The sequence below is a fragment of the Pristis pectinata genome, chromosome 20 (assembly GCF_009764475.1).
Source record: "Pristis pectinata isolate sPriPec2 chromosome 20, sPriPec2.1.pri, whole genome shotgun sequence".
NCBI lineage: Eukaryota > Metazoa > Chordata > Chondrichthyes > Rhinopristiformes > Pristidae > Pristis > Pristis pectinata.
In genome coordinates, this window is record NC_067424.1 from 24,383,619 (window position 1) to 24,403,345 (window position 19,727).

At 37.8% G+C, this 19,727-nt stretch overlaps 1 protein-coding gene across 2 annotated transcripts in view; it reads right to left on the minus strand.

Moving 5' to 3' along the window:
• Nucleotides 1-1,212: 1,212 nt before the first annotated feature.
• Nucleotides 1,213-19,727, minus strand: part of LOC127580759 (leucine-rich repeat-containing G-protein coupled receptor 6) — a 235,453-nt gene continuing 216,938 nt past the window's right edge. For both annotated transcript variants that reach the window (XM_052034588.1, XM_052034589.1), the window contains 7 exons: nucleotides 18,879-18,944; nucleotides 16,956-17,027; nucleotides 13,127-13,198; nucleotides 9,884-10,009; nucleotides 6,818-6,978; nucleotides 3,642-3,722; nucleotides 1,213-3,399 (listed from right to left, as the gene is read on the minus strand). In XM_052034588.1, coding sequence (XP_051890548.1) covers nucleotides 2,147-3,399; nucleotides 3,642-3,722; nucleotides 6,818-6,978; nucleotides 9,884-10,009; nucleotides 13,127-13,198; nucleotides 16,956-17,027; nucleotides 18,879-18,944 — 1,831 coding nt within the window. In that variant the 3' untranslated portion in view covers nucleotides 1,213-2,146. The remainder of the gene's footprint in view (nucleotides 3,400-3,641; nucleotides 3,723-6,817; nucleotides 6,979-9,883; nucleotides 10,010-13,126; nucleotides 13,199-16,955; nucleotides 17,028-18,878; nucleotides 18,945-19,727) is intronic.

The following is a 19,727-nucleotide window of genomic DNA, read 5'->3' on the forward strand; positions in this document are numbered from 1 at the left end:
GATCTGATGGACTCCACAGCTGTGCAGCAATGGGAGTGAAATTCATCACCAGAGAGCCAAGAAGTCAGTCATGTTATGTGAAACACGATGACACAGACAACTAATAGATTCTTGTAACTACTTAGTATACCAATGCAGGGTGAGAGATATTTTAACAGTTATAGGATCAGAGAATTTCAGTGTTTAAGTTGGTTATTCACCTTACCACAGTAATCACAATAATCCTAAAGGATCATCACCCTCAAAGGAAGTGTGTATCATGGATAGGTCTGTAATACCACAGAGCTATGTTGCTGATTTAACTTTCAGAGAGTTCTTTTTGGCTGGAAGCATGTGACATGCACTATAAAATTGCTCTGTAAATTAGTAAGAAGTGATTAAAATGGCCAGGCACTAATTAGCTTTATAGTTGATATAAAACCTCACTGATGTATAGTCATTGCCTTCAATATTTCATTTTTAATATTTTTTGAGAGCTGGGTTGTTCTCAATGAGATTAACTGTAGGTTTGCAAAAATATTGCTGGCTGTCTTCACATACTGTATGTTCTTTATATGCAGAAATTAAGAAACTTTGGATTCTTTTCTCTTTTAGCAGAACAGTCATTGGTGTGCTCTCAAAGGGGAAACCAGACATTTATTAATACAGAATTTCTGACATTGTTAACACACTAACTTTGTTTTTCTTATGAATTATTTTGAAATTAGATTACTAACTAGTAATATGGCTGCTGTGGCAAACCTTTTATATTACATCCACGTGCATAGGTTGAGTAAGATTTATAATAGCTAAATATTGCTGAATTGTTAGGTTTTTGAAAAATGCCTTTAGTTTGCCTTTATCAAGAATCAATCAATTTTTAAGATGGTGTCTTCTTTGTATTCCAGCCAGCAACAACAAGCATTCTCAAGAATATAGGTTGCTCCTAATATATTGCTTTTTTGACCAGAAACAGGAAAGATCCTGAATGATCGAATGCTATGATAAAATTAATCATGGCATTAAGAGGCCAGCATTGCTGTTGCTGAAAACTTTATTTTATCTCCAAGTACTATAATAGTGAATAGCATTTAAGCCTTGTTGTTGCTTGCTTTAATCATTTCTAGAATTAAACAAATGAATAAAGATGAGATCAAGAATAAAAATGAAAAGAAGACCTGTGAAGATATTAATGCATGAACACAAGGCAGGTATAAGAAAAGAATGATTTACTTTGACATCAATTTGCTAAGTTTAGTCTCTTAAAAACAGAGTACAGTACATAAAATATGTACATCCAAATAACTTTCTATATTTTTACAACTAAGCAGTTTAAACAGTTCTTATAAAAAGTAACATTTTTGTCAGTAAAGCGATATATAGTGTACTAGTAAGAGGTAGTTTTACTATACATCATCTGTTCTGTGGTCCAATTGTATGAAAAAGAAGGATTTATAAAGGTCTCTATGGAGAAAGTTTTCTATTGTAATAAATATATTTCTATTGTTCATTTAACATTTACTTCTACAAAGATAACAAAATATAAAAAAATCAGCATTTTAAAGCCATCATGTACTCATGCTTTTCTATCTGAATATAATATGTGAGATGAACAATTCAACTATTTACCCTTTGCTTGAGTAACTTGTCATATTAATATTGTAAAAATATAATGTAGAGTGTATATAACATTATATTGTCATATAACTCAGCAAGCTGCCAATAGGTTCCATGCATGTTTTCAACACAGAATGCATTTACATTGGTTCATTAGGACTCCCATGATTCAAGTGCCAATAGATTTTCCCTTTAATTAACTTAACAATGTGAAAGGAACTATTTCTTAACATTTTGCAATGACTTGTGTAAGCATACAGAATATGTGGTTCATTGGTTTCTGGCTCCAATGTCCATTTGTAGATTTTCTGTTCACATAGATTAACCAAAAAACACCTGAAGACCAGTATACATCTGGAACTAACTTCTGCCCATTCATTATTTACTTAAATTTATGGCAGTGCTCTTTGTTGACTGATTGAACAGATTTTTGCAGGTGATCCCAATATCATAATCCTGTTTTGCCATATGGTGTTCACTTAATCAGTTCTTTAAATCATTAGGTGATTCCCAGGGTTGTGGCTGTCTTGGGATTATGCAGTTCAAGCATTTATACATTCGATGTGAAGGAAGGTCCTTTGGTTGGATAGAAACTGATCTGAATGTTGTTATGTGCTTGCTCTGTGACGTCTGAAGAAATTAAGAGCTCCTCATCAGTGAGACAGGATTGTTGTGTTGAATAACTTTCTTCTTTGCCTTTCCTCTGTTGACATGGAATTAGAGTTACCGGTGGAAAGGAATAGGCCTCCATCATCTGACGATGACTTGACAGGACCCCCAGGCTTTCGGTTGAATCAAGGATGAACTCATTATCTGCAAAGGTCATCAGTGCCAGGGTGGAATCACATGACTGCTTGTCGATGTCTTCTGAACTGAGGGAATCTACGCTGCTTTGTTTTGATTGGCACCTTTTTTGCCATTTACACTCCCGGAGCATGCGAAGATCCTCTTTGAAATGTGGATTGAATAATAGATAAAGCAAGGGGTTTAGGCAAGCAGGCAATGGAAGAACCACAAGTAGGATTGATTTAATTACATCTGGACTGATTAAGAAAAGATTGAGCAAGGAAGAAAATGTAAGAAAAGCTACAGGACAATACAGAATACAGTTAGTGAAGATCAACCAAGCCACATGCTTAATCATGGCACAATCCCAAATGCTATCAAATTCCCCTTTCATTAGGTCACAGTAAAGTTTAGTGTAAGTCCCAGTTATAACAAGGAAGCAAAGGGTATTCATCATGATTAGAGCTACCATGAAGCCGAGAGTAGAAGGCTTTCCGCCAGGGATAGGTGATGGGAGACAAAGTGGTGAGGTCCCAAATTCTCCAACTGAGCATAGAGGTAGTGCGGCTGCACTGAATGATAGGATTGTGCAACAAAAGGCAGCTATTTTCACACTGGTGAAAGATGGTGATTTCCCATATGCACGGACACAAGACACAGAGATACTGCATTGAACAGCAGCAAGAGTCAGGAACAGTATAGATGCTTCTGAAGCAAATACAGATACAAATCCGGTGATCCTGCATCCCAACCCAGTTTCCCATTTTGCACCATGTTTTGCAAATTGCCCAAAGGTCATTGCATCGACAATTGCTAATGTGCCACTGTACAACCCTGTCAACATGTTGGCTCCTGCTATCAAACCAATAACAAATTTCACCGGAGATAGATAGCTGGGTGATGCAAATATAGTTGTGATGACTAGTCCGTTGCACACCACAGAGATAAGAACTATCCCCCAAACTCCAAGACGTATTATCCAGCTTTCAAAGAGATATTCACATGGATTAAATGGACCTGCAATGATTTTAATTAAAATATCAAATTAGAATACAGAAATATCAACATGCAATTCCTTTTACTCAGGGTTTATTGCATCATTTTGTCGGTCATGCAGTAACAGTTTTTAATCACATTTGTACAATAAGGTTATATTTTATCTGACATTTTATATCTGAAACTGAATTAAATGCTTAATTTTCCAATGCCTGTTATGATTTATGTATTATATTTTCTCTGAGAATATTTCATTAACTCACCTGGAGCAGGTGTGCACTGAATACTGAGATGCAACTTAGGATCTTCCACATCTAACTGGAAATCATCCATATGCAAGTAATCTATGTATTATAACAATAAATATGGTATCAGTGTGGGAGTTTCTGAGAATTTTGGCAATGACATTAGAAATCATGACCATATGTGAACTTCACAAATATCACATTACATTGAGTATATCTTTAGAACTGCAACTATATTGAGCTTTCCACAAATTATTTCCCCTAAAATAAACCTAGTTTTCAACATATAAACTCTAATATTACTGTGATTTATGTTCACAAAGAGTGAATATAATTATAGGGTTTATGCACAGAATGAAGTTTACAGGGATCATGGTTCAATAAATATCATGAGAGGGCATGGAAAAGGTGTGTGGTGGTGGTGATTGAAAGATACTTGGAAAAGAATCAGAGGGAGACCTGCTTAAACAACACAACATCAGCAACAATGCAGCGATGAGCCAAACTGGACAAGAATGATAGCAACTGGGTTAATGAAAGAAGGGGCAAACTTCAAGGAGCTGAACTGGTCAGTTTTATTCATTATGTTATATATCAGGAGAGATGGTGCTTGGTTTGGAATCCTACCAATAAATGTTGCATTCACATGATGAAGGGAGGAGATTATGACAGCAAATGACGTGACCACTCGGTTTCACATGGCAAGACAGAGCTTAGCAACCTCACCAGAGCAGTCAAGATAAACTGGTCACTCCTTCTGTCCTTTCCATGTAAACTTTTTATCTGCTCATAAGATAAGAAGAAGAAAAAGCAGAGCTCTTGGGTGAATTTAACATGGTGCTGAGAACTAATATAAGAGAATTTTCCAATGTTTCCTAATCTGTACAGTGGAACTATTTGACTCTATCACCAGTGGAGAATCCAGGCATGATCTTGAATGCAGAAAGGTATTTTGACCACTTCAGGACTTGTGAAAATGTTGAGGGGACATTGGTAAGACTATCCTACAAGATTTGGAATCAGGATCCAAATCTCTGATACTATTACATCTTGCTGATCAGTGAGCCCTCAAATCCACAACCTAGCACAAGTGTCTGGCTTGAATTCACTTTCACAATACTGTACTATCTCCTGATGACAGTTTATGTTACATGTTCTTTTATCCTATTCAAATGCTTGCCCCCCTGCTCTACTCTCTATACACACAGCTGCAATGCCATATATAAATTTGCCAATGACACTACTATTGTTGGACGAATCACAGGTGGTGATGACCCAGCACACAGGAGCGAGATAGGACATCTGGTTGAGTGGTGCCACAACAACAACCTCTCTCTCAACGTCAGTAAAACTAAAGAACTGATTGTTGACTACAGGAAGGGGAAGGAGGGCAAACATGCACCAGTCTACATTGGGAGATCGGTGGTGGAGAGAGTCAACAGCTTTAAATTCCTGGGCATTAACATATCGGATCACCCATCCTGGGCTCCGCACATAGATGCAATCACAAGGAAAGTATGCCAGCGTCTTTACTTTCTTAGGAGGTTAAGGAGATTTGGCTTGTCACTGAATACAATAACGAACTTCTAAAGGTGTACTTTCGAAAGTATCCTGACTGGTTTGCATCATGGTCTGGTATGGCAAATCGATAGCATAGGAACACAAGATGCTGGAAAGAGTAGTGGACTCTGCCCAATACATCACGGGCACATCCCTCTCCATCATTGGTAGTATGTAAAGGAGGTGCTGCCTCAAGAAGGTAACATCCATCATCGAAGATCCCTGCCATCCGGGCCATGCCATCTTCTCACAGCTACCATTGGGCAGGAGATACAGAAGCCTGAAGTCCCACACCACCAGGTTCAAGAACAGCTACTTCCCTTCAACCATTTGGCTCTTGAACCAACCGGCAGAGCCCTATTACTACAATAAGGACTACTTTGATCACTTTGTACTAAAATGGACTTAGCATTTTTTTGTTCTAATTTTGCTTTTTCTTGTAAAAATTGTGTATAATTTATGGTTAATTTATGTTTTTCTTGAGAATGCTGCTTATTTGATGCTATATGCCTGTGATGCTGCTGCAGGTAAGTTTATCATTGCACCTGGGCTTACATGTACTTGTGTATGTGACAATAAACTCGACTTTGACTTTGACTTTAGTCATACTGGAAGGAAACATGTCTGGCTGGTCACTGGTGATCACTGCGTTTTACCAGATACCAGAGTGTTCACCATTAGTATTCCCAGTACTCAGTAAGCACCAGAGGAAATTTAAGAACAATATAGCATCAGGAGTAAACATTGGTAAAAAGTACTTGTTATAAATGTACAGTAAAACCACTTTATGATATGAAGAAAAAAATCTGTTCCTTGACTGGTTTATATGTTATATGAGAAAACTGGTGGAAGTCAATTTGTATTGGGAAGCAGATTTTTATATGCCTCATTATTCAACTGCTAACGTAAACCTCTTCTGAGTAATCATCAAAGGCGTGGCGTGATCAATAGACTTTGGGATAGGACCATCCTTAATTAGTCACCTCCTAATCTCTCTCATTTCCTTTGCCTTCTGGTCCTGCTCAATCTCAAACACAGGGGATCACCTGTGGTAGGTCTTGTGGTTAAAATTTCATGAAAGATGGGTGAAAAGAAAAACTTTTGAAACAGTTTAATAAGTTTACAGAATCCTTTTGTATCTGTATATGCACAAGGATGTCCTAATCATTCCATCAAAATTGATGTCTCAGACTAAATCTGTGGATACTCAAAAGATGAAACTCAGCCAATTTTTTGTATTCAGGCTTGGCACTTAGGCACTAGCAGCAAAGGCAGCATTTGTTGCTTATCCTGAAAAGATGATGGTAGGCTCTGAGACAGGTGAATTCTTGCAGGTAGTTGACTCATTCCTACAGTTGCAACTTGTCAGATAAAACCTTACAGTGTTACATTTTCAGGGACAGAAATATTTGCTCTTGTGATCTTTTTCTTTGCACTTTGGAGCAAACATATCTTCAATCACTAACAGTTTCTACAGCAAGGCAAGGTATATTTTAGAAAGGAATTAACTCTAGATCCAAATAGAGAACACAAAGTAGATTGGCTGCAGTTCTAAACCCCACCCCTACCCAAAAACATAATAGGTCTTGGGTCTCAATGCATCATATGTCCCAGAATACAAATAGTATAATTACAGTTGCTTTCTGGCTGGATAGGAAACGCTCCCATTGCTCTTTTCTGGCCATCTTCATCATCACGAATAGTAGCATCTGAATCCCACAGATTGGACTGTTTGTGATTATTTTTGCAGGACCCATATGCACAGCACTGATAGGCAAATGGCATTTCCAGAACCCTGCATACGAGATATAAAATGTTCCAATTACTTTATAAAAGCTAAACACCATGAAATCTCAGTCTAGATGCTATGATAGTACATTAACAGTATATTTGCATTCTTAGTATTACAGCAAGAAACTGTGCCAATTTTCTTGCAATGGTACATTGCAAGAAAATTACAAATACATATAAATGAGAGTCAATAGGACAATTTTACCCCCCAGCATAAATGTAATGGACAATTAAGTCCTTGAGAAAATACGACCAGTCGGAGATTCCTCATCAAAGAGATGGAGATCAGGCAGGACGCTCAAAGCATATGGTGTATTGTCCTTCATCAACAGTGGAATTGAATTTAGGAGCCCAGAGGTAGTGCTGCAGCAATATAGGACCCTGGTCAGACTCCACTTGGAATACTGTGCTCAGTTCTGGTCACCTCACTACAGGAAGGATGTGGAAGCCATAGAAAGGGTGCAGAGGAGATTTACAAGGATGCTGCCTGGATTGTGGAGCATGCCTTATGAAAGCAGGTTGAAGGAACTCAGCCTTTTCTCCTTGGAGTGACAGAGGATGAGGGGGGACCTGATAGAGGTATATAAGATGATGAGAGGCTTTGATCAGGTAGATAGTCAGAGGCTTTTCCTAGGGCTGAAATAGTTGCCACATGAGGACGTAGGTTTAAGGTGCTAGGGATTGGGTATAGGGGAGATGTCAGGGGTAAGTTTTTTACTCAGAGAGTGGTGAGCGTGTAGAATAGGCTGCCGACAACAGTGGTGGAGGCAGATATGATAGGGTCTTTTAAGCGACTTTTGGATAGGTACATGGAGCTGAGAAAAATGGCTATGGGTCTCTAAGGTAGGGACATGTTCGGCACAGCTTTGTGGGCCGAAGGGCCTGAATTGTGCAGTAGGTTTTCTATGTTTCTATGTGTAAAACATGGAACTGTTTTTACTTCGTACTGCTTTTCTATTGGCAAAGATAATGCTATGTGGTTAAGTTGCCTGATGTATGGTTTAAACTATAAATTTGTGGAACCACAGTATTAAATAAGGTACCTTGGAGGAAACTACATACAAATGAGAGTCAATAGGATAATTTTACCTCCCAGCATAAATGTAATGGACAATTAAGTCCTTGAGAAAATACAACCAGTTGGAGATTCCTCATCAAAGAGATGGAGATCAGGCAGAAAAATGAATTGAAGTAAGTAATTATTCATGATCTTCTCAAATGGCAGAACAAATTTACAGAGCTGTATCTCCTACTACTCTGATGTTCATTTCAGCTGAGGCAAAGATACTGGTTTTATTCTGAAATACTTTAACCGAAAATGTATCATGATACAGCACTGGTCAATGACCCATGCAAAGAAAATGGCCAAGAAATTCGACTGCATGGTATAACATTTCTATGCACTCTGTAGTAAAATTTTATCTGAAACCCAGTTGCTATTTTGTGCACATGCACCATGCTTCAGTAAATTCTATTATGATGTTTTGTACGGTGATGCACATATGCACAACAACTATTGAGCATGTGAAATTGTGTCCATGAATATTAGCCTTTTCTTTATCCAATGGGTGCCATATGACATCCATTGGATAAATATGATGGAAGGAGCATTTAGAAGTAAATGATTAAGTAGAACTGTAATGACTGTAATGAGAGCAGATATTTCTTTGCACACTTGCATCAGCATATGTAATAATGGTTCCATAGTTTGTATGTTTTTAAGTAGCAATGATCATACAACAAAAGAATAAAATGATTTGTCGGGAACAATCTTTCTCATTTTGCCATGAAGTAATCTTTAATACACAAATATGCATTACAGCAAATACCACAAGCAAGAAAATCATTTTATATGGATTCACTAAGAACCAATCTTCCATAGTTCATTAACAGGACAGTTGTTTATGTCTTCTGTGCTTTCATGGGATATATGTTAGCCTAAGGGATTAATTATCTTGTTAAATTATTTTGTGTTGTAGCAAACTGTTAACCATTTCTCCTATTAAACAGAAACTTTTAATGGTTTCAACTACTTTAGGGGATGCATTTACATTGTAAAATGACTAATTTTCTTTAGTTTCATTTTAAATTACTAGAGTGTTACTTATTGTATACAAATGTTAGACTTTGTCATTAAATTATTTTCAGGAGGTATTTTGCTCTCTTTACCTCTTCAGTTAAACTCCTTAACCATAGATTGTGGGCAATTATACTCTGCCCATGGTTAAAGGATGAGTAAGGCAGAATTATTCGTTAAAACGAATTGCTCCATTAAAAATAACACTGAACTAATGTATATACTTAGTTTGTCTCAACAATCTTTTTCTGAAATGTCTTTTTGTATTTTCTTATTTAAAGCTTCACAACAAAATAGAGGTAAATGATTAAAATAGAACAAATTATTTGCTTACTAATCAGATTGATTAAAGTGTTTTGTTAAAATTGTTTACATTTGTGATTTTTTAATGTTTTCAATGGAGAGTTTTCTGTGGGCACTTCAGTATGAATGTTTTATTCTACTAAACATAACAAGAATTTCAGTAACTAATATGATTGTAATTTTATTACCAATTGCACACTCATTCTCCAATTAAGAGGACAGGAAATTCTGGTCACCGGATGCAATGACATCACAAACACATGCACATATGTTTTGTCTATTTTGCTAATTTTAGTAAATTGCAAGTACATGCAAAATGTTTTCAGTACTGCTGCACACAGTGACTAAAGCAATTATTCTTTGTTATAAATGAATCAATTATTATAAAAACACGAATCTTTAAATTTATATCACTACTGCAGATGGACTGCCTACAATATAAATACACATGACAAAAAAAAGAGAATATGAACTGAAGGAGAATATGAGAATTTAAAAGTTTCGTACTAAAGCTTTTTGAATTTCCTACCTCAGTTTGGGAAAATTTTCTTCTGAAAAGGATTCTGATAGTGCTAGATTTCCTTTCAGCTTCAGATGTGTCAATCCACTTAGACCATTCAAAGGGAGGGAAGTAAGCTGGTTGAATGTCAGATCCCTGCCAAATATTGAATATGTTAAAGATTTGTGGTTAAGAATAAATTTATAATACATAGAACAGTACAGCACCGTACGGGCCCTTCAGCCCACAATGTTGTGCCAACCTATATAAACCTTATCCCCATTCAATCTTCCCTACTTCATCTCCCATAAACCTCTATTTTTCTTTCGTCCATGTGTCTATCTAATAGTCTCTTAAATGACCCTATCTTATTGGCCTCTACCACCACCCCCGGCTGTGCATTCCAGGCACCCACCACTCTCTGTGTAAAGAACCTACCTCTGACATCTCCCTTGAACTTTCCACCGCACACCTTAAATGGGTGACCTCTAGTATTGGCCATTACCACCCTGGGGAAAAGATGCTGCCTGTCCACTCTGTTTGTGCCTCTCATAATCTTATATACCTCTTTCAAGTCTCCTCTCATCCTCATCACTCCAAAGAGAAAAGCCCTAACTCACTTAACTTCTCCTCATAAGATATGCTCTCCAACCCAGGTAGCATCTTTGTAAATCTCCTCTGCACCTTCTCCAAAGTTTCCACATCTCTCCTATAATGTGGTGACCAGAACTGAACACAATATTCTAAGTGTTATCTAGCCAGAGTCTTAAGGAGCTGCCACATTACCTCTCGGTTCTTGGTGTCAACCTCCTGGCTAATGAAGGCCGGTACACCATATGCCTTCTTAACTGCCCTATCCACTTGTGAGGCAACTTTGAGGGATCTATGCATGTGGACCCCAAGATCTCTCTGTTCGTCCACCCACAATGAATATCCAAACAGCAAATCAGATGTTTAGAGCAACACACAAAAATTGCTGGAGGAACTCAGCAGGTCAGGCAGCATCGATGGAGGGAAATGAATAGATGACGTTTTGGTCTGAGACCCTTCATCAGGACTGAAAATAAAGAGGGTAGAAGCAAGAATACAAGCGGATGACTAGGGTGAGGGTAGGATCGCTCACGGATAAGGAGCGAAAAATGGGTCTGGAGATGAAGAAGGTAGGGGAGGTCCTAAATGAATATTTTGCTACAGTGTTCACCAGTAAGAGGGACTTAGACAAATGTGAGGTTAGTGTAGAACAGGCAAATGTGTTGGAACATGTTGAGGTTAAGAAAGAATTAGTGTTGGAGCTACTAAAAAGCATTAGAATAGATAAGTTCCCAGAGTCGGACAGCATATACCCCAGGTTACTATGGGAAGCAAGGGAAGAGATTGCTGGAGCATTAATGATGATCTTTGAGTCCTCCCTGGCCACAGGAGTGGTACTGGAGGATTGGAGGAAGGCAAACATTGTTCCATTGTTCAAAAAAGGTAAAAGGGATAATCCTGGGAATTATGGACCAGTAAATCTTACATCAGTGGTGGGAAAACTATTGGAGAGGATTCTTAGGGACAGGATTTATGAGCATTTGGAGAAGCATAATCTTATTAGGGATAGTCAACATGGTTTTGTGAAGGGCGGGTCATGCCTCACGAGCTTAATAGAGTTTTTTGAGGAAGTGACAAGACAAATTGATGAAGGTAGTGTGGTGGATGTGGTATATATGGTTTACATAGTAAAATACAGATGCTCAGATTAAGGTGGTAAAAATTGAGTCTGTGAAAGTTACTTCCAGGCCATAAAATCTTCCAGCCAGTTCATCTTTGCCATTTCTCCAATTGCCCTCTAGTTCACATGTTGCCACTGTTCACAACTTCACCACCACATATTTAGTCTTGGTATCACAGATTGATTCCATAGAGGGACTGCCATGTTACCGACTGCCTGCAGGCAATGGCTGAGTTTGCCATTATTAATCTGGATTTCATAATAACTTGAATTTCTCACCAAAGATTTCATATGTGCAGTGTGATGCTCCCACTTTTCACCTGCTGAAGTCTACATGATCTCAAGACCACTCCCATTGTCTGTTATGCTTCTGTTATGTCTCCTTGTGTATACAATATTAACAATATGAAAAGCAGAGAGCTCTAGTAGTGTGGAGAGGAAGCAACAATGAAATCTAAGTTACCCTGAGGCATGTCACAGGATTCCATGAGAAGAATTCATAGACTCTTTAAATATGATCAATCGAAAATGATATCTTTCAATAGTTATATATGAACACTTGGATATATTAAAATATGGGAAATGCTGTATCAGGCCTGGACATTAATGCTGTATGAGGCTGAGACTTTAAGAGAAAGATGAATGACAAATGCCTGTTATTTGTTATGAACTGCTTCCAATTGGTTGCATAGAGCTAAAATTGAAGTTATACTCTCTGGCTAAATCATAAAAATCTGGAAGAAAAAATGCCAAGTGCCTGCATCTGAGCTTATCAATACAGGTGCAGAGAAGTTCATCTTGTCAGTTGCAATGGTCGTGTCAGCTTGCTCTATTCCACAATTGTGTAAATTTTGGAGGTAATGCACAATGTGTTGATGCGCATATATAGTGTGTTTAGTGTTACTGACTGTGAATGAATTTCTGGGTAAATGTCCTCAAATTAACAGTCTAATTTGAATTGCTATGACTGGGATAAATTGAAATTAATGTCTACATTTGTTTAGACAACCGTATGTTCTCTGAAGTAATTCTCATTTTCATCACTCTTAAAATAGTTACTAACTGAATGAGTCACATTTTGAAACATGTAAACATTGGGTGTTTAGTTTTAATTTTAAAAATGTTTCAATTTCAGTTTGAGATGATATTGAAATGATTTTCATCTGATTCTGCTCAATTTGTGGCTTGTCATTTATTCCCTTGCATTAGGGCAACTAGTCACAGAGGGTACTTAAAAAGAATGCATTTATTTTATTTGGAATACACTTGATAATCCAGACCATATAAAAGAGAGGGAGATCGCTATTTAATGGCAAAAGAAGCACTGGAAGTGCTAGTTGCTGTAGTTTTCACCATAGCTTGACAAGAAATCTTAATAATAGTGCATCACCTAATGTATTAATAACCATTTCACCACAGTGGAGTTTTATCCAGGATAAATGATTGTCTTTGCCCATTTGAAACAATATTACATTTTATACACACCATATATTTATTATAAGTTCATGTGTTACTCAGATTCAATTGCTACTTTATAAGCAACAGTAAATTAAAATACTTACAATTTTTTTAAAGAACGTAATGAGGCAAAGGCATCAAAGTGAATGAATGCTATATCATTCCAACTAAGGTCCCTGCAATGGAAACAGATATATCATTCAAGATGCTCTATTTTCAACACTATTCTCATTAAACAAACATGAACTAAATTATATTTTCAATTCTAGGTCAAGAATTTGCTGAATTTTAACATTAAAGATGAATTTAATCATCACACTGTCCTGAATTAACCTTAAGCAAAGTACCACACAGTGGAGGCTTGAGAAAGTTAGGATTGGTAGTTGAGAAGAGCAGCTTATGCTCCAACAAGGGTGTAACAAATATTTAGCTGTAAACCATTGAGTGTTGCAATGAAATTGTACATGCTGAAAACATATGACTTTTACAAAACATGTGATATCAACCAAAATTGATTCCAAACCATCATGATTTTTCACTCACAGCCTTTAATGACATGAATGGCTTGGTCATCTGATTGCATGTTTACTGATAGTTTGCAGCTGCAACAAGTGCTGCTCATTGTTTACCAAAGGACCTGCCAAGCTCTGGACTGAGGCCATTCATTCGTCATCAGCACATGGATAGACCATGTTACTCACTTCCATGCACACTAATGGTGTGCAATACTTGGTCTTCCTAGGTATTGGACAGGGAAAACCAAGGGGACTTTTCTCAGCTGTGTCTTTTCTTTGGAGTGGTCTCATTAGTTCCCATTCCCCAAATAAGGACGCAGCTGTGAAATGACACATTGGTTATTCTTGTCAAAAATAACCAAATAAAAAAAATCACCATGCATCCAGCTTTACCCTCTTTAAAAATGCATGAATATCACCCTCATTGAGAGCATACACACATACAAATTGAAAGCAGGAGTAGGCTACTCTGCTCCTTGAGCCTATTCAGCCATTCAATAAAATTGTGGCAGATCTGATCAAAACCTCCACTCTGCTTTCTTACTTACACCCAGTAACCTTTCACCCTTTTACTTAGTAAGAATCTATCCACCTCTGTCTTAAAACTATTCAAAGAATCTGTTTTTACCACTCTTTGAGATTGAGAATTTCATGACTCATGACCCTAAAAGAACATAAGACATAGGAGCAGAATTGGGCCATTTGGCCCTTCGAGTCTGCTCCACCATTCGAACATGGCTGATTTATTTTTCCTTCTCAACTCCATTCTCCTGCCTTCTCCCCTAACTAATCAAGAGCCTATCAACGTCAACTTTAAATATACCCAATGACTTGGCCTCCACAGCCATCTGCGGCATTGAATTCCACAGATTCACCACCCTCTGGCTGAAGAAATTCCTCCTCATCTCTGTTCTAATGGGACGTCCTTATATTCTGAGTCTGTGCCTTCTGGTCCTGGACTCTCCCACTACTGGAAACATCCTCTCCACATCCTCTCCATCCAGGCCTTTCAATATTTGGTAGGTTTCAATGAGATCCCCCCCCTCATCCTTCTAAACTCCAGCAAGTATAGGCCCAGAGCCATCAAATGCTCTGCATACATTCACCCTTTCATCCCTGGAATCAATCTCATAAACCACCTCTGGACCCTCTCCAACACCAGCACATCCTTCTTTTGATATGGGGCCTAAAACCAGTCAAAATGCTCCAAATGTGGTCTGACTAACACCTTATAAAGCCTCAGCATTACATCCTTGCTTTTATATTCTAGTCCTCTTGAAATGTCTGGTAATATTGTATTTTCCTTCCTTACTACCAACCCCTCTGACAGAAAAGAAGTGACCTCATCTCCCTTAAATGGACTACCTCTTAATTTTAAAGAGCAACACACAACTGGAGATTCTCCCACAAGAGGAAAAGTTCTCCTCACATCCACCCTGTAAAGACTGTTCAGGGTCTAATGTGCTTCAATCAAGTATACTCTCATTCTTTTAAGCAGTTAAAAGCCTCGCCTGTTTGACATTTCCTCACAAGACAACCCACCCATTCCAGACATTTGTTTAGCACTATATTTCTTCCCTAGCAGCTCACACTCTTCCCTGCATACCTACCCATTCCAGTCCCACATCCATTGGACTTATTCCTCGTCCTCATACTAGATCCAATTTGAGCTAGCAACCACCATCCTTCCTGGGGTCTCTGTTACTCAGAGATCTCTCACCCCTCAGCAGTACAGGTGCACCAAAAGATCTCAGAAGAGCCTAGATCACTGAAATGGGAGGCTACCCATTGATTCAGAGATCATGATAATTAAACTCCCATTTCAATGGCAGGATGGAGGTCAGAAGTTGGCAGTTTATTGATTGCAAAGGGACTCTGTGATCTAGCCAACTTCTAATGCAAGATGAAGGTTTGCATGTCAGACAATCTGGCCTGAATTAACTTTCCCCAAATTTCTGTGAGAGAAAATTGGAGTAACTGTCCATTTGTTGATGTAGTAAAGTGAAAAATTATATTTCCCCAAATAAATGACTCCTGATCCAAAACAGGATCATTGTGAAAAGGTGTTCAGTGGAGCCTCAGTTCCTATGGACTTTCAGAGATAAATGACTATCAAAGGACAATCCAGGCTGCCTCCTACTTAGTAATAAGTTCCAAATTCTCTTTGGGCAGTCTCTAAAACACGGTGTTGGGCAGAAGCAACACAATATGAAGTTGCTACAATAATGTTTTTCTGGCTTGCATTGCAGACAAAAGTAACATTGTTCAATCATAATTGTGTGATGGAAGCAGCGAATATTTTGTAATGAGAGTAGCAGGGAAATCTGTCCTGTTTCACATTTATGGTGTTCTGTAATGGTAAAGCACCGTCAATTTGCGCCACAATTTAGCCTGTTCAAGAAACTGAGTTCTGCAGTTCTACCTGACCTATCTCCATCATGCAATGTTCAGGCCTTTGGCATGAGTGTTGATAATAAGAGAACCCTGTGCTCAAAATTATCTCCATTCTATTTGCAGTCCCTTTACAGAATACAAAGGCATGCAAATTTGAGTTTGTAGCTTGCAGGTTAATTACTGAAGATATTTTAGCCAGTTTAACATAATTGATGTAGGATTGAGCTCTAATGGAGATTCCTGTTTTCCTTCATAGCTAAGAACCCATGAAACACATTAAGGGAAATCTATAAATGGATTATGTCTGATAAACTGACTTTGTTCTTGAAGTGCTTATTGCACCAAAGAAAGTGTTTCGCCTTTCTCTCAAGGGGAAAAAAATAAGTTCTGTTCTAATGTGGTCATCATAAGCTAGACTTTGTTCTTTGAATGGTCTTTGGGCTAACATGAATGACATGGAATATATAAGGAATAATTTTAGAAACTTGGTTAAACAGCTTAATAGGGGTCGGCGATTTGTAACATAAGATGCAGATGATCTATTGTTTGCTAAGGGTTAATGTTTTGTAACTGAGGGTTACATCTGTGAGAAAAAGTCACTTTCCCACAGAGCTTGTTGAATCAGGACAATGAATACAAAAGGAGCAAATGACTACGAACAAAGTTTATTTACTGCTTCAAGTTATGGTATTTCATGCTGAAGGCATTTTTTTGTCTTTTCTAATTGTTTATGACTGTTTATGGCTGAATATAGGCAAGGTAAGTTATAGCCTTGACAAAATACAACTAAAGTCAGGATGAGGAAGCAATTTCTTGCCCTCATAACCAAACGTTCAAAACATCCGTTACTAGAGCAATTGATGCTACACCTACAAAGAGCATTCACAGGCATCTTATTTTATATGACTGCCTGTGGAATTGAGTTCCAGTTTGGTGCCTGGAATCGGGTTTCTATCTTATCAGTGGAGCAGTAAAAGTTCATTGGGAAGGATTGCTTCAGGAAAGAATGTGAAAACCTACTCACAGAGATCGTAGAGCCATTAGTTGTTGAAACGTGTCAGCTCTGATTTCAGTGATTCTATTGTGCTGCAGGCCACTGAAAAGACAAACAGTACAATGAGATCAAGGTTTTAAGACATTCTTGTTTCAGAGGACAGAGCAAAAAAAAATCAATCATTTTGGCATGAGAAAAGACAAAACATAACGGAAGTGGTTTGTATCAAATGTTCAAGAAGTGGATTAATGTTAAACAGAAGATAACTTGCCATTATCTGATTTTTGAATCAGTTTTCCTTTCCAATTTCCACCTGAGGGCACCGACCCATGCTGGGGTATGTCTCTTTGGGTACCAGTCACCATCTGGTACCTTGCCTAAGAGGGATTTCATTATATGCAAAACCTGAGATCAGGTCACCAGGCTATTTTGCTATGGGAGGCATTAAAATCCAGGCTGATTTTGTTCTCCTCTGATATCTGACACCCTTCAGACAAGCCCACTAGATTAGAATCATCAGGAGAAAAGCAGCCTGACTCCCTTTTCCCTTGACCAGTAACATTGAGGTAATTTATGTTACCATTATCATCCTAATGATTTCTTTGCATCCTTACAGCCATTCCTCTCCATTCAAATGGAAAGGGGTGCTAGTCCTGCACCAAGTGCAGGTTCACACCTTTCAGATTTGTCAGCCTACCCCCACCAGAATTGCAGCAGGTAAATTCAGATCTTCTGTGCTCCTGTGAGAATCCTGAATTTGGAGCCACTTAAGCAGAGAAACGCTAGCAGTTCTGCAGTGATTTGCAAGTATTTGACTGCAAGTCCAGCACAGTGTATTTTCTTGAATTGTTCAAGATTGACCAGCTTTGCACTGTCACTTAAAGCCCTATCCAGTCTTTGAAATTGGTTGCCCAGCTATACTTGAGGATACCTCTAACTTTTTCTCTCTACACTACCTTGAATTGTGATGCTGAAAGAGTGTACAGGCTTCTTATGATGCATCCAAACAACTGCAGCTTCTTTCACTGGTCAACCTTGAACAAAAACTTGTAGGTTCCAATTTCTGAATGACTCATTGATCCAGTATTAAATATGTGATTTATGCAGCTATCTCCTGAAGCAACAGAGTTTAATCAGCTCAATTTTGTTTCCTGAATTTTCATATCACAGAGCTGACCAAAGCAGCAGATGCAACTTTACTTTCAGGGAATTGTTCCTGCTTGTCCTAATTGTCATTAGCTTCTTTAAATGGTTGGTGGCAATGACTCTGGACTGCATTTTCAGATATTAAGTCTTCTGTATTAATAGATCTCAGATACTCAAAACTTGTTTTGATACCCAAAATTCAAACCTATCTTTTTATTGTCAATCTACATATGAACATTGCAATCAATGATTGTGGAGACTGTCATTACTTTGCTTATCTCAGCAAGTATTTCAATTCCATTGCTCTTTGAATTTTTGTCCAGTCTTTTTAATAAATTCTTGAAGCTCTTCGGGCATCTCTTTTATCAGTTAGGTATCATAGGCGAACTGCAGGTTGTTGGTCTTCCTCCCTCTGGCTGATCATTATTTACTTAAAATTATTTAGAGCCTGAAAGATCGACGACAGAAAGGCATGTTCTGGGTCATGAAAAATAAATTGTTGGATTGTTCCTTCCTTGGTCTTGTTTTGGCCTTGATCTGTTTCTGTAGGTTATCGTTGGGACTTGACTACTTCTAGACAATCAATATTGTCCTTCCATTCTCAGCTGCACTCAACTACGGGACATAAATGATCTAGCATTCAGGACTGCAAGGTACATTTTTAAAACTGCAAAGTAGAAGTGTGAGGCAGCTGTCTGTGAAGCAAGGATAAATAATGCTTCTTTATGAAATGTTCATCAAACAATGCATATAGAACACTGGATAGACTATTTCAGAAGATATTACACATGGAATATAAGAACTTACATTTCTTCGAGCTTCTGGCAATTGTGGAAACTTGGTAATATGTGAATTTGATTGTATGATAATTCCCTGTAGAAAGAGTGAAAGAGCAAGTAATTATTTATTTAATTCTGATTTGCAAAGAATGCTGTAAATTTAGGCTATTGTGAGTTTCAAAATTGTGTGGCTTAAGTGCCTTCCAAAATAAGGATTGGTTTTGCAACCAAATGGTCACGTAATTTGCATAGAGAAGGAGGGAAGGCTGAGGTCATTTCCAGGATTAGATCTGTGAGTAGTAAATCAGCTGAAAGTGGAAATGTAGCAGAACTGTTTAAATTTATAGGTAGCACATTATTTAGGAAAACGTGTGGACAAACTGGAAATTTAAATGAGATTTTTGAATAACGGATTTATTTTGGAGATCAATTTATAATGGCTAATTGGTTGGAAACCTCCAAAGCAGCCTGCTATATAATTTATTTAAAGTTAATTAGCCTTGATGAATTAACACCATCCCGTGAATGGAAGTCAGTGGAAATTAATATCAATATAAATAAAAATCAATGAAATAGTGATCCACATTGTTTTTTATCAAGACAGTAAGTTGAAAATTTACCCCAGTTAGCACTTTGAAAAAGTTACATCAGACTCGGGAGGGGAAAGGAACAGAGATTCAGAGAACTCAGGGTTCAGAGGCTCAGATTCTAAATTACACAATGTCAAAACTGGGTTGGGCAAATGGATTCATGAATGGCCAGCTCAGAAATTTTGTACAAAGTTCTGTAAGATGTAACAATTGGCCAGACACTGCAGGAGGAAAGTTATTCTAAGTGTAAATTTGTTCCTATAGGATGGAGAAGTATATCACATGGT